The 14,230-nt window shown below is 39.5% G+C and overlaps 1 protein-coding gene and 2 long non-coding RNA genes across 3 annotated transcripts; 1 reads left to right on the top strand and 2 right to left on the bottom strand.

Moving 5' to 3' along the window:
* Positions 1-804: 804 nt before the first annotated feature.
* LOC139197621 (uncharacterized) lies at positions 805-3,255 on the bottom strand. The gene is made up of 5 exons (XR_011583179.1): positions 3,095-3,255; positions 2,851-3,010; positions 2,677-2,745; positions 1,925-1,983; positions 805-935 (listed from the first exon to the last, which is right to left on the bottom strand). It is a non-coding gene; the product is annotated as an uncharacterized lncRNA (long non-coding RNA).
* A 2,757-nt stretch (positions 3,256-6,012) lies between these two features.
* On the bottom strand, positions 6,013-8,464 carry LOC139197620 (uncharacterized). The gene is made up of 5 exons (XR_011583178.1): positions 8,304-8,464; positions 8,060-8,219; positions 7,886-7,954; positions 7,133-7,191; positions 6,013-6,143 (listed from the first exon to the last, which is right to left on the bottom strand). It is a non-coding gene; the product is annotated as an uncharacterized lncRNA (long non-coding RNA).
* A 1,638-nt stretch (positions 8,465-10,102) lies between these two features.
* Positions 10,103-13,627, top strand: LOC103437622 (DEAD-box ATP-dependent RNA helicase 18). The gene is made up of 11 exons (XM_008376111.4): positions 10,103-10,501; positions 10,616-10,852; positions 10,991-11,248; positions 11,351-11,430; positions 11,544-11,649; positions 11,753-11,866; positions 11,948-12,046; positions 12,148-12,237; positions 12,558-12,664; positions 12,739-12,882; positions 13,020-13,627. Exons 1-11 carry the CDS (start codon positions 10,232-10,234, stop codon positions 13,288-13,290), a joined length of 1,776 nt encoding a protein of 591 aa, XP_008374333.2. The 5' UTR covers positions 10,103-10,231; the 3' UTR covers positions 13,291-13,627.
* The last annotated feature ends 603 nt before the right edge of the window (positions 13,628-14,230 follow it).

Here is a 14,230-nt window from a genome sequence, read left to right as displayed (position 1 = left end):
ACTCAACCTATTTATGGCTGGTTTGGTATTGCTGTGCTTTGAAATAAAGTTGTTGTGAGAATAAGCGGCTGTGCTGTGAGAATAAGCGGCTGTGAAATAAATCAGCAGAGTGTTTGGTAAACTTTTTTGTAAAAGTGCTTTTGGAAAAAAAAAAGCAGTCTGATAGTGGATCTTTTCATTAAAAGAGTACTGTAGCTCCGTGTGCTTTGAAAAAAAGCCAGTTTTCCAAAGCTACAAATAGCAGCTTCAGCTTTTTCCTTTGATTTTAGCTTATTCTCACAGCAGCTTCCAAAATAAGCCATTTTTTTCAGTTTACCAAACACCTAAAACCTTCACAGCTTTTTTCATGGGTGCTTTTTTTTTAAGCACCTCACTCCCAAACCACCCCTTAATCTACTCAGTGAACAATTATATATCTCATGAACAGTAAATTAGTCAAATGCTTCTCCATCCTTAAAAAATACGTTGGCACAAATAATCTCCACACTTATAAAATGCGCTGGCATCCAGCTCATTTAAAATATTATTTATTTTTTATAAAATAAAATAAAATAATTTTAATTTTGGGTAGGATTTTTAACCAATCTTATTATGCCACGTGTCATTTTCCGAAAGTACTATTTTGGTTGAAAGTGTCAAAAATATTGAAATGTGATGTAAGGTGGAAGATGATGGTTAGGTATTTATAGAAAAAATAATATTTAAAAAAATTCTAAATTTTTAAACAAATTTTTATTAAGATAATTTGACACACCCGGTCCCGAAGGAGGGCATGCTGGCCGTCACGTGAGAGTGACGTAACCATTTGCACAGTACGGAAGCTTTAATTATACAATTTATAAGTTGATACACCCGAAGGTGAGTCCTAATTTTGTCCAATCTGTCAGAACACCGTCGAATTCCTCGTAGTCACCACACCTTTGTGATTCCTGAACCTGGAGGGGCGCAAAACCAAAATTGAGTGGGTCAGTAAAACAATTCTTTTCCAAATCCAAACATTTCTCAAAACGTTGTAACCCCTCTCCGTAAAACCTGTATACTTTCCCAGAAATGTAAAATATAAATATACATATATATTCTCAAAACTTCATTTTTACTATCTCAACATTATCTCTTTATCAATCATGCCATGCCATGTCATCTCAACATTTCTCATATTAATTATGCCATGCCACATCATCTCAACAGTAATAAGGTATGAATGCATCAACATAATCATATCAGGTGCAAGAAAGTAATCAACCGTAGGCCCTCTAATAGCCCTATACGGTTGAACCTAGAGCTCAAAATCTATCATTATCACTCTACCGGAGTCACCTCTGTGACCCGTCCGGCCTTCTGCACACAAGTTACGCTCTAGTGCTTCTCATAAATCATCTGTGCACATAATCTAAGGTCACCCACCAGTCGGAATCTCACTAACACTCTCGCGACTGGTCTGTCGTACCCACTCCGCGTGGACTGTACGACTAGCATCTACTTGGATCCAAGGCGAGCGTGCGATGCGGTGAATACTATAAGCACTAAACCATGGTGCAGGATTTGAGCTCAATATATATCATCATCATCATAACAGTAATTAAATACTCATCTGTGCGTCCACCGCACCATTTCATACATATGCATCATAAATCAATTCTTACATGTGCGTCCACCGCACCAATTCATACATATGCATCATAAATCAATTCTTACTTGTGCGTCCACCGCACCAATTCATACATATGCATCATATATTAATTCATGCATGGCATTTCAACTCACATTTCTATATACTTTTCATATCAATTCTATGCATGGTATTTCACTTCCCGTTTTTCCACATAACTCATATGCATTTCATTTTAAACATATTTTCATTTCAATTCAATTTCTGGGAAACGTCAAGTATATATATATACGGAAAACAAAACTGCCCACTCACCTGGAGTTCGCCCTACAACTCCCTAGCACCACACATCAAGGCGTCATGACGATCGGCGCCTAAAACAATAATTAATTCCAACCTCAGAATTCATATCGATAGAATATAACTTATATAAAATACGTCACTATGTTGATCGATCCGGAAGATCTGCCACTCAGATTTTAAATCCATAACTTCCAGAGGTCCACAATATATCTCTAGGATAACATCCTAAAATTTCATTACCATCCAACGGTCGGATCTCCGTCAATTTCCAAAACTAAGTGACGGTTAACATTTTATATTATGGACTTACAATTCCAATTCCGGAAGATCCGTAACTCGGATTCCCAATCCGTAAGTTCCAATAATCCTCAAATATTACGTACTATAACGTATCAAATTTTGGTGATGATCCAACGGTCGGATCATCAATTCACATTTTCACCTAAATGTGAAAACTATAAAACGTTATTTGAACACCTAACCAACAATCTTCAATAACTTTCTCATACGGTGTTCAATTTAGGTATATGAATATACCACAGTGATCTACTCGACGTCACGGACGTCGACATATTTTTAAAATAATTTTATTTTTATTTTTTTTTACTGTAGCACCTTCTTCTTCCTTGGGTCGCCGGACTGGTTTTTCCGGCGGCCGTTTTCTGGGCAGTTTTTCAAATTGCCATAACTTTGTCATTTCTCAACGAAATCAAGTGATTCAAAAACGAAAGTTGTAGCCCTTGAAGAGACAAAGAGAATGGTACCTTGCACAATACCTAGTTCGCCGTGGTTTGGCCGGAAACTGCCTCGAAAGCCTCGGAGGTCGCCGGAAACTGGGTATTTTTCAAATGAGTATAACTTCTTCAATACTCAACGAAATTGAGTGAAACAAAAAGGAAAGTTGTAGTACTTGATGAGACGAAGAGATTAATACCTACCTCGACTCCTAAATCGCCGGGGATTCGCCGGAAAACGCCTCGAAAGCTCCGGCCAAACTTTGAACTTGTCGATCTCCGTGTTCTTACGTCCGAAAACTTCCAACGAAGCACTCCGAGCTTCCTTGGGACATCCTAAAGCTCACTGTGATCTTGTTTTAAGCTAAAACACCACCATTTAAGAGTTTATGAACAGTGCCATTTCACGGGTACTTTGAAAACTAGGGTTTTCCGAAGCAAAACTTACCTGAAATGGATACCATCGTGATCGTGGAGGTTCCAAGAGTTTGATGGTGGTCTTAACTCCGTCGTTGGTGGAAGTTTAAGGTTGTTTTGTGGTTGGTTTGTTCGAACGGAGAAGAAGAGTGACAGAGAGAGAGAGAGATTCGTGAGGGAGGAGAGAGAGAGACAGTATGCAGAAAATAGGGAGAGGATTGAGGGGTGTGGGGATCCCATGTGGTCCTTTTCCAATCCCCAACTCCAAACCACACAATTTTAACCTAAAAAATCTAAGTTTCATCCTTATTAAATTCCATTTTATTTTCAAAACTTAGGAACCTAGATAATTATCAACTTGAGCTTCACATACTTAGTATTTCATAAGGGCAATTTCGTCCATTCACAGCCACGAATGTAATATTTTGGAACGGGCTGTGACAATCTTCCCTCCTTATAGAATTTCGTCCCCGAAATTCCAGCAACCAACTAAATCATCTATACTCATACAATAGCCTCGGATAAATCTCTCTCATCCGATTCTCTTTCTCCCACACAATTTTCTACTGAATGATTTCCTTCACAAAGCTTTTACTACTTACTCTGTCTTAATTCTTAGGACCTTCTTTTTCCAATCCAAAGTCGACATTAGTTCCTCACCAATCAGATCCGGCTTAATTCTCAATAGTTGCACCAAGGTCCCATGTAACGACTCTGCCACCTAGTGACAACGCATCGAACCCAAAATACATTAAGTACCTTAGCCAACTCTGAAGACATCACCACTTGTATGCAACTTTATTGATTCCTTTAGTGATAAAAAATGGTCTGATGTGTCTAAATCTTATCTTGTCTCCTTTCCAATTCTCGCCATTTCTGTTCGTGGTGAAATTTCCAAAAATATCAAACCATTTCCCTTACACACTCGATTAGTGGCATATCCATCTGTTAGTCTCTTTTGCCATTATCTCTTTTGCCATTATCTCTTTTGCCATTCCTGGTTACTTCAGGTTAACTTAATCACCTGAATACTTTGAGGAGACTCATCCATAGTCTCAGGGCCCGCAAGAACTCTTTTGACATTATTCACACTACTCCAAACAACATCATTTAGCACCACATGAGCTAAGTATTTTTGACAGCCTTTCGAAAACAATCTCTTTGCTCTCACAGCATAAATAACAGCCTGACTCAATCCATTTTGCATACTTACAAAAGTAATCTCTGTTCATCCAGATCGATGGAAAGTACTGGTTTCCCATAACATTTCGTCTTGTCACAATTATAACCAACCAATCTAATGGAACAGAATTAACTGATACAATATATATTCTATTATTATTAAGCATTCCAAATAAGTACAATACTAACATAAAATAATCTACCGGTTTGCTTGCTTAACGAATCCACGAATGAGTTATTAATATTACGGTCTGCAGCCCGCAATACTGATAAATCATCGTTGTCTCGATAAGTAGGCAACCACTCACAAAGATATAACATTACTATTTTGTCACTCAATGCAAAATACATACACTCGTCTCAACTACATTTATTTACTACTCTCTAGGTAATAACATACATAATAAGAAATATATCAGCCGAAGTCAACTAGAATAACCAATACGGTTGATTCAACTCTTATCTCAATAATACGTCGGCCAGATCCACTCCGCGTGGTCGGCACGGCCGAGCCTATAACTCACCAATTTCTCATGTGTCAGTCAAATCCATTTCTCATGGTCCGTACGGCTGAACATATAACTCATCAAATATCTCTGTACTCACGGTCAATCCGACCAAACTACTAAATCCATAACTCTGCTGAATCGACACTATGATTTCATGGAAAATTGTTGAGTACAACTGATTCTAGGGACGATTCACAACTCTGTGTCCCTTCTGTTCACATAAACACATTCATTAATTTCACATTTCCCAAAGTGTTAATTTTGTACCTGCTGCACAAGGTACATTTCCTTTACTCGAGACACCTTGTCTCAAATATCTGGGATTACCAGTATATCCATCACTTTTATTCTGACCAGCGACATTAAAACCTCAGCTGGAAGAATTAACTCTAGCTTCACTTCTTTCGAAGCTCTGAATCTTTCTATATCCTTGATATGACGAATCATTAACTTTATCGTCTTCTTTTAATTCCCATTCATTTCTTATTCTTCTTTATTCTCGTTGCTCATGTTCTCAGAGTCCTCAAGATTCAACAACATCTAGCATACTCCTGATAAGAACTACAATGGATAGTGGTCACCCAAAATACCACTTCCCTTTTGTCACCCAGCTTAAAACAACATAACACCTCCACCAAATTAACAACAATATCTGGATGGAACGAGGCTAGTCTGAAAACTTTCTATAATATCCCTCGATCATCACCTTCCTTGTCTCATATTTGTAAACTCTTGTTTACTACCATCGATAAATGCCGGAGGGATAAACTTTTCCTTTAAACAAGTCCTTAAACAATTCTCAATCGACTGATTCCTCTGGTGACAACAATTCATACTCCTGTTTCCACCAGGATACAAATTCATAACCAAAACCAGGTAGTCGTCTCGACCCCTTGTCAGAAGGAAGATTCCTTTGACTTGCATATTCCGAAACATCTTTTCCAATTGGTTAATCCGTCACTTTGTTCCCTCAGGTTCATCATTTCTCTTAAGTGATTCAAATTCAACTCATAACCCGTCTTAAAATGTCCATTTTTCTAATATACTGAATCACCATAAGAATAGTTTCCCCTAACCCGCTAAATCAAGGAGACTAAGTTCCTCTAACTACGTGGTTTGCTACGAGGCGGTGTAGTTCTGACAGAATTCACTAGAAACTTCTCAAGATGTCCAAGATTGCAACCATGCTCTGATACCAACTGACACACCCGGTCCCGAAGGAGGGCATGCTGGCCGTCACGTGAGAGTGACGTAACCATTTGCACAGTACGGAAGCTTTAATTATACAATTTATAAGTTGATACACCCGAAGGTGAGTCCTAATTTTGTCCAATCTGTCAGAACACCGTCGAATTCCTCGTAGTCACCACACCTTTGTGATTCCTGAACCTGGAGGGGCGCAAAACCAAAATTGAGTGGGTCAGTAAAACAATTCTTTTCCAAATCCAAACATTTCTCAAAACGTTGTAACCCCTCTCCGTAAAACCTGTATACTTTCCCAGAAATGTAAAATATAAATATACATATATATTCTCAAAACTTCATTTTTACTATCTCAACATTATCTCTTTATCAATCATGCCATGCCATGTCATCTCAACATTTCTCATATTAATTATGCCATGCCACATCATCTCAACAGTAATAAGGTATGAATGCATCAACATAATCATATCAGGTGCAAGAAAGTAATCAACCGTAGGCCCTCTAATAGCCCTATACGGTTGAACCTAGAGCTCAAAATCTATCATTATCACTCTACCGGAGTCACCTCTGTGACCCGTCCGGCCTTCTGCACACAAGTTACGCTCTAGTGCTTCTCATAAATCATCTGTGCACATAATCTAAGGTCACCCACCAGTCGGAATCTCACTAACACTCTCGCGACTGGTCTGTCGTACCCACTCCGCGTGGACTGTACGACTAGCATCTACTTGGATCCAAGGCGAGCGTGCGATGCGGTGAATACTATAAGCACTAAACCATGGTGCAGGATTTGAGCTCAATATATATCATCATCATCATAACAGTAATTAAATACTCATCTGTGCGTCCACCGCACCATTTCATACATATGCATCATAAATCAATTCTTACATGTGCGTCCACCGCACCAATTCATACATATGCATCATAAATCAATTCTTACTTGTGCGTCCACCGCACCAATTCATACATATGCATCATATATTAATTCATGCATGGCATTTCAACTCACATTTCTATATACTTTTCATATCAATTCTATGCATGGTATTTCACTTCCCGTTTTTCCACATAACTCATATGCATTTCATTTTAAACATATTTTCATTTCAATTCAATTTCTGGGAAACGTCAAGTATATATATATACGGAAAACAAAACTGCCCACTCACCTGGAGTTCGCCCTACAACTCCCTAGCACCACACATCAAGGCGTCATGACGATCGGCGCCTAAAACAATAATTAATTCCAACCTCAGAATTCATATCGATAGAATATAACTTATATAAAATACGTCACTATGTTGATCGATCCGGAAGATCTGCCACTCAGATTTTAAATCCATAACTTCCAGAGGTCCACAATATATCTCTAGGATAACATCCTAAAATTTCATTACCATCCAACGGTCGGATCTCCGTCAATTTCCAAAACTAAGTGACGGTTAACATTTTATATTATGGACTTACAATTCCAATTCCGGAAGATCCGTAACTCGGATTACCAATCCGTAAGTTCCAATAATCCTCAAATATTACGTACTATAACGTATCAAATTTTGGTGATGATCCAACGGTCGGATCATCAATTCACATTTTCACCTAAATGTGAAAACTATAAAACGTTATTTGAACACCTAACCAACAATCTTCAATAACTTTCTCATACGGTGTTCAATTTAGGTATATGAATATACCACAGTGATCTACTCGACGTCACGGACGTCGACATATTTTTAAAATAATTTTATTTTTATTTTTTTTTTACTGTAGCACCTTCTTCTTCCTTGGGTCGCCGGACTGGTTTTTCCGGCGGCCGTTTTCTGGGCAGTTTTTCAAATTGCCATAACTTTGTCATTTCTCAACGAAATCAAGTGATTCAAAAACGAAAGTTGTAGCCCTTGAAGAGACAAAGAGAATGGTACCTTGCACAATACCTAGTTCGCCGTGGTTTGGCCGGAAACTGCCTCGAAAGCCTCGGAGGTCGCCGGAAACTGGGTATTTTTCAAATGAGTATAACTTCTTCAATACTCAACGAAATTGAGTGAAACAAAAAGGAAAGTTGTAGTACTTGATGAGACGAAGAGATTAATACCTACCTCGACTCCTAAATCGCCGGGGATTCGCCGGAAAACGCCTCGAAAGCTCCGGCCAAACTTTGAACTTGTCGATCTCCGTGTTCTTACGTCCGAAAACTTCCAACGAAGCACTCCGAGCTTCCTTGGGACATCCTAAAGCTCACTGTGATCTTGTTTTAAGCTAAAACACCACCATTTAAGAGTTTATGAACAGTGCCATTTCACGGGTAATTTGAAAACTAGGGTTTTCCGAAGCAAAACTTACCTGAAATGGATACCATCGTGATCGTGGAGGTTCCAAGAGTTTGATGGTGGTCTTAACTCCGTCGTTGGTGGAAGTTTAAGGTTGTTTTGTGGTTGGTTTGTTCGAACGGAGAAGAAGAGTGACAGAGAGAGAGAGAGATTCGTGAGGGAGGAGAGAGAGAGACAGTATGCAGAAAATAGGGAGAGGATTGAGGGGTGTGGGGATCCCATGTGGTCCTTTTCCAATCCCCAACTCCAAACCACACAATTTTAACCTAAAAAATCTAAGTTTCATCCTTATTAAATTCCATTTTATTTTCAAAACTTAGGAACCTAGATAATTATCAACTTGAGCTTCACATACTTAGTATTTCATAAGGGCAATTTCGTCCATTCACAGCCACGAATGTAATATTTTGGAACGGGCTGTGACATAATTAATCTAGACCGTTGGATTTGAAAAAGAATTCAAATCCAACAGCCCATATCGTACCACGTGGCTAAGCGTTGGATTTGAATTTCAAATTTTTTTTATCGTTGGAAATCCAACGGTCCATAATGAGCCATGTGGAATCCGGACCCTCACCCCTATCGCGCCTAAACATGCGGGCCTCGTCCGTTTTTTCTTTTGGAACACGAGGCCACTCGTGCGTGCCTGGAGCAAAAAAAAATAAAATGGCCAGTGACATCACGCTAGCGTCAGCATGACGTCACATAGGGCCTTGGCTCAACACATTATGGGACGGCTTGGGCTGGGCTGTAGCACTTTTTGTAAGTGTCGGCCCATATTGGGGGATGTGAGCCGACCTACCCCTTTGGGGTGGACTTGCTCTTATAGATAGTTTGGAATTGTCCTTTAAAAAAATAAAAATAATAAAAAACTATTTTTTCTGTCTTTAAAAATAATTATAAGTAAAATAAAGTAGTTGAACATTTGATAAATTGTATTTTTTAAAACATTATGGTATAAAATGTAGTGTGAAAGTGTTTATAAATATGATATAATTGTATATATTGACCAAATGAACATAGTAAGGGTGGTGGCAACAACAACAGTGGGAGGACTGGTAGCGATGATGGCAACAACAACGGTATAATGGTTGGGGTTTAAAGGTAGCAATGATGGTAGCATTAGCGATGGAGATTGCAGCGGTGTTGGCAATGATGATGGTGGTGATAGTGGCAATGGTATAAGGATCGGGGTTGTAGTCATAGGTGGTGGCGATGACAATAATAGAGAGGCAGTGGTAATAGTAATGGCGGTGAGGCCATCAATGGTGATGGAGATGACATCAACAATTATAAAGGTATGGTGTGGTGTCAACAATGGTTGTGGTAATGACAGTTGTGGTTGTGGTCCCAATGGCAGCGACGATGGTGGTGGTGGTTGTGGACTTGTGATGATGGTGATGGTGTGACAAAGGTGGTGGCGGAAATGGTAACACCCTATGTACTTGAGTGATGTTCAAAATGGGTCATGAAGTTTAATTTTCTCACCTTACTCTCCAAGATTTGAAATTGTATCAATTTACACCATTGGTTTAATGAATTATCTAGGTCTTCATTAAATTGATGATATGGCGAGCACGAAAACCGTAACTAATTGACATGTAAGCCACATTTGGATCACATATCCTAGAAAACTCATCAATTTAATAGATAATTAGACATGTAAATATACCAACTATAAGGGACAATGTGAAAAAATTAAAACATCATGACCCAATCTTAAAATTACTTTAAATCTGAAAGGTGCAAAATGTAGTTAGTATTGAAATAAAATAAGAAATAGACAATTTAGTTTGAACCAAAGCCTGGGCCGAACCAACTAAACCGCGCGTGACAAACCCCAAACGACAGGTCGTTAACAGAAAACAGGACCAACTTTATACTGCCGCTGCGGAAGCTGGAAAGCCTAACTGTGCGAACCGCGAAGAAAAACAGAAAGCCATGGACGCCGACTCTTTCAACCCCAACAGCGCCTTGAGTGACACCCGCTTCTCCGACCTCAAGCCGCCGCTCTCCGAACCGGTTCTCGAAGCCCTATCCCAAGGCGGGTTCGAGTTCTGCACTCCCGTTCAAGCCGCCACAATCCCCTTACTATGCAGCTTCAAGGACGTGGCGGTGGACGCCGCCACTGGCTCAGGCAAAACCCTAGCCTTTGTGGTCCCGATGGTGGAGATACTCCGGCGAGTTTCAACCACTCCAAAACCTCAAGAGGTCTGCTACACACCACTAATTATTTTTCTTTCTTTTTTACTTGCAAGACACTGTTTGGTTGCCGAGAAAATGGAAGAGAAACGGAGAGAAAAAGAAAATTTTGTGTTTGTGCAGGTGATGGGAATGATTATATCTCCGACTAGGGAGCTGTCTTCGCAGATATACAATGTGGCGAAACCCTTCATTTCGACGCTGCCGAATTTCAAGTGCGTCCTTTTGGTTGGTGGAGGCCAAGTGAAATCCGACGTGAAACAAATCGAGGAGGAAGGAGCCAACTTGTTGATCGGCACGCCGGGAAGACTATTCGACATTATGGAACGCATTGATGGCTTGGATTTGCGGAACCTTGAGGTAATGCATTTGTAAATGGAGTTGCATTTGATAAGATTTAATTGAAATTTTATGTTTTGGGATTTGATTGAAATTTGTTTCGTGGAATTCGATTGTTTATGAGGCTGATAGAGGCTCATTTGTCAATAATTGTTGCAGATTTTGATCTTAGATGAGGCCGATAGGCTATTGGATATGGGGTTCCAGAAGCAGTTAAATGATATTATGTCTCGATTACCGAAGCTTCGTAGAACTGGTCTGTTTTCAGCTACCCAAACTGAGGCAGTTGAAGAACTGGCCAGAGCAGGACTGAGGAATCCTGTGAGGGTTGAAGTACGAGCTGAAACAAAATCGAGTGATTCGGCGTTAAGGAAAAAATTAGCCTCTTCTAAAACACCTTCTGGCCTTGCCCTTGAGGTATGCTCTATAACATAACATCAACGATTACTAATTTGTCAATAATGTCTAGCTTCTTTGTTATTGAATTGTTTTCGCCTTTGACCGTGCACTCTCATACAGTATCTGGAGTGTGAGGGAGACAAAAAACCGTCACAGCTTGTGGATCTTCTTGTTAAGAATAAGTCTAACAAGACCATAGTGTAAGTAATACGAGATTAGTATGTTTTAGTGAATGTGGTCGAATTAGCTTCGAGTTGAAGGTTGTTTTGCATTGTAAAGTGATTTTCATATTTTTCTGTGTTTTCTTCTGTAGATACTTCATGACTTGTGCTTGTGTTGACTACTGGGGACTTGTTCTTCCATTGCTTGGTCCTTTGAAGGGTTTCCCTTTGATTGCTCTACATGGGAAGATGAAGCAGGTAAAACATAATAGATCAGTGATTCAGTATACTCGGTCGATCTTTGAGTTAGTATTTCATGAACTCACTGTTCTCTGCTTTTTCAACATTTTCTGCTTTCTAGGCCGCAAGGGACAAAGCTTTGGCCTCATTTACATCTCTCTCAAGTGGCGTCCTTCTGTGTACTGATGTTGCTGCGCGAGGGCTCGACATTCCAGGCGTTGACTGTATAGTGCAGGTAGCTTACAATAGCATGTAGATGGTCATCACCAGTTTTGAAAGCTAAATAGTATAATCCATTTGTTTGTTGATATTTCAGTATGATACCCCTCAAGATCCAAATGTGTTCGTGCATAGAGTTGGCCGAACAGCTCGTATGGGTAGACAAGGAAGTGCGATTGTTTTTCTATTGCCAAAGGTTTAGTTATAGAATCTGTTTGACTCGTTTTTCTTTTCTTATTTTCTGTGTTGCTTTCATTTATGGTGTTGAAGGTGCTTATTTTGGTCACACTGTTGCAGGAGGAAGCTTATGTAGAATTCCTACGGATAAGAAGAGTTCCTCTACAGGAAAGGAAATGCTCTAATGATGTTGCTGATGTTGTTCCTCAGGTAGGCGTCATTTTATGGTGCACTCTATCAAATCTTATTGTGGAAAAGTAATCTTCTTAATTTATTCCTCGTTGTACCTGTTGTAATTCAGGCTTCTTTTTACTGAGCAGACATTGATTGACAATGTGTCCAATGATGCCAGCACTTTATGTAAAACAAATTGACTTCATTGCCCATTTATTTCAATGCTATTGATTGAATCAATTTATCCATCATGCAGCTGTCTTGTAAATACAAGCTTAGTTTTACGGTGTTCTATCTAGTTGTTTTGATGAGAGCTTTTAGTAGTTGAAGTGACGTTGTTTTAAAACTTGTTTCAGATCCGATCAGCTGCAAAAAAGGACCGCGATGTTATGGAAAAGGGGCTCAGAGCATTTGTTTCTTACATGCGTGCATATAAAGAACATCACTGCTCGTACATTTTCAGGTGTCTAACAGGACCTCCTATTAATTCAGGCCAAGAAAAAAAAAATCTCTAATTTACACTTTTAATTAATGCAGGTGGAAAGAACTTGAAGTCGGGAAGTTGGGCATGGGATTCGGACTACTGCAGCTCCCTGCAATGCCTGAGGTAAAGCACCACTCGCTTTCCACAGAGGGTTTCATCCCTGTTGAAGACATCAACTTGGAGGAGATCAAATTTAAGTAAGAACTCCCTTCAATTTCCAACTGTTTGGTTGTATAACATCGACGTGTTATGAGTCCATGCTGTGGTTGTAGTGGGGTATAAAATTTCATTCCTAGCTAGCTACCGTTGCTAAAGGAAAAAGTTTATTATTTAGGGATAAATCTCGCGAGAAGCAAAGAAAGAGGAATCTACAATCGAAGAAAGAAGCAAAACAGCAAGAACCGAAACCTCAAAAAACCAAAAAGATCCAAAATGCTTCAGATGCTGCAATGAGGAAGAAAACGGGTAAGCAGAGGCGTGCTATCCAGACAGCTGAAGATGAAGATGAGTTGGCAAGAGAATACCGCTTGCTAAAGAAGCTCAAAAAGGGGGCCATCGACGAAAGTGAATTTGCAAAGTTAACAGGAACAGAAGACTTGATTTGAAGGCATATATATACAGATATGATTTCAAGCATCCAGACATATGGAAGATTGGAAGTCTAGAGCCCTTCAAGCCGGATGCGGATCATATTTGATCAAGCAAAAAGCACCCAGGGCATCCTCAAGCTTGTTCAAAAGACAAAACTAACAGATGCAGCAAAATTTGTTGGGAGACACTTTTGGAGGTGAAAGTTTGCTCCTGCTAGTTTTCGATATAGGGTCCCTTTTACTCGTTTTATTTGATTTACACTCTTTGTAACCGTGTTAAGCTCGTACGATAGAGATTGCAGAAACAGATAATTGTACCAGACGGAAGAAAATCAAAGCGACTTTGATTACAGTTTGGTATTGAATTACATGGCACATTGAACAGTAATGACCACTCGATCCAAAGAGTGGTAAACATTTCTATCAATAGTTTCTTACTTTCTTGTGGCTCTCAGTCGAAGAGAACAAGTCTGTGTGTGGACACCTCATCTTCTAGCCATGTTCCAAAGTCACTTAATTTTTTGCTTGAGAGTTAGGGATCTGTGGCGAATTTGGTTCCAACAGGATGCTAAGTTTTTTATCTTTACAATCGAAGCTGAGAGGGGAACTCAAATAAAAAAACTCGAACGCAAGGTTAATTATGTTTAACTACTAGTCACAAGCTCACTGTACGGCAATAAAATTTTGATGGCATGTCTGACTAGAACAAATATCACATCACGTGGAAGCCGCGTGAGATCAAACAAGAACTATATACAAAAAGTCTTGGTACTTGTGTAAGAGGTGTCAAACAGATGACGTTGTAGTCAGCCGACCTGGTAGGGCGTAACCAAGGTTTTACTCTTGTATTGTTGACGTTGACAAACAAAAAAGTCTTGGCATTTATGATCGTTGCCTGACCAGGTACAGAAGAAATTTTTCAATGTGACCAGTACACTGGATGATATATCACGTG

The sequence above is a fragment of the Malus domestica genome, chromosome 01 (genome assembly GCF_042453785.1).
Source record: "Malus domestica chromosome 01, GDT2T_hap1".
Lineage (NCBI taxonomy): Eukaryota > Viridiplantae > Streptophyta > Magnoliopsida > Rosales > Rosaceae > Malus > Malus domestica.
The sequence above is the reverse complement of the archived record's forward strand: the minus strand, read 5'-3'. Positions and strand labels throughout refer to the sequence as shown.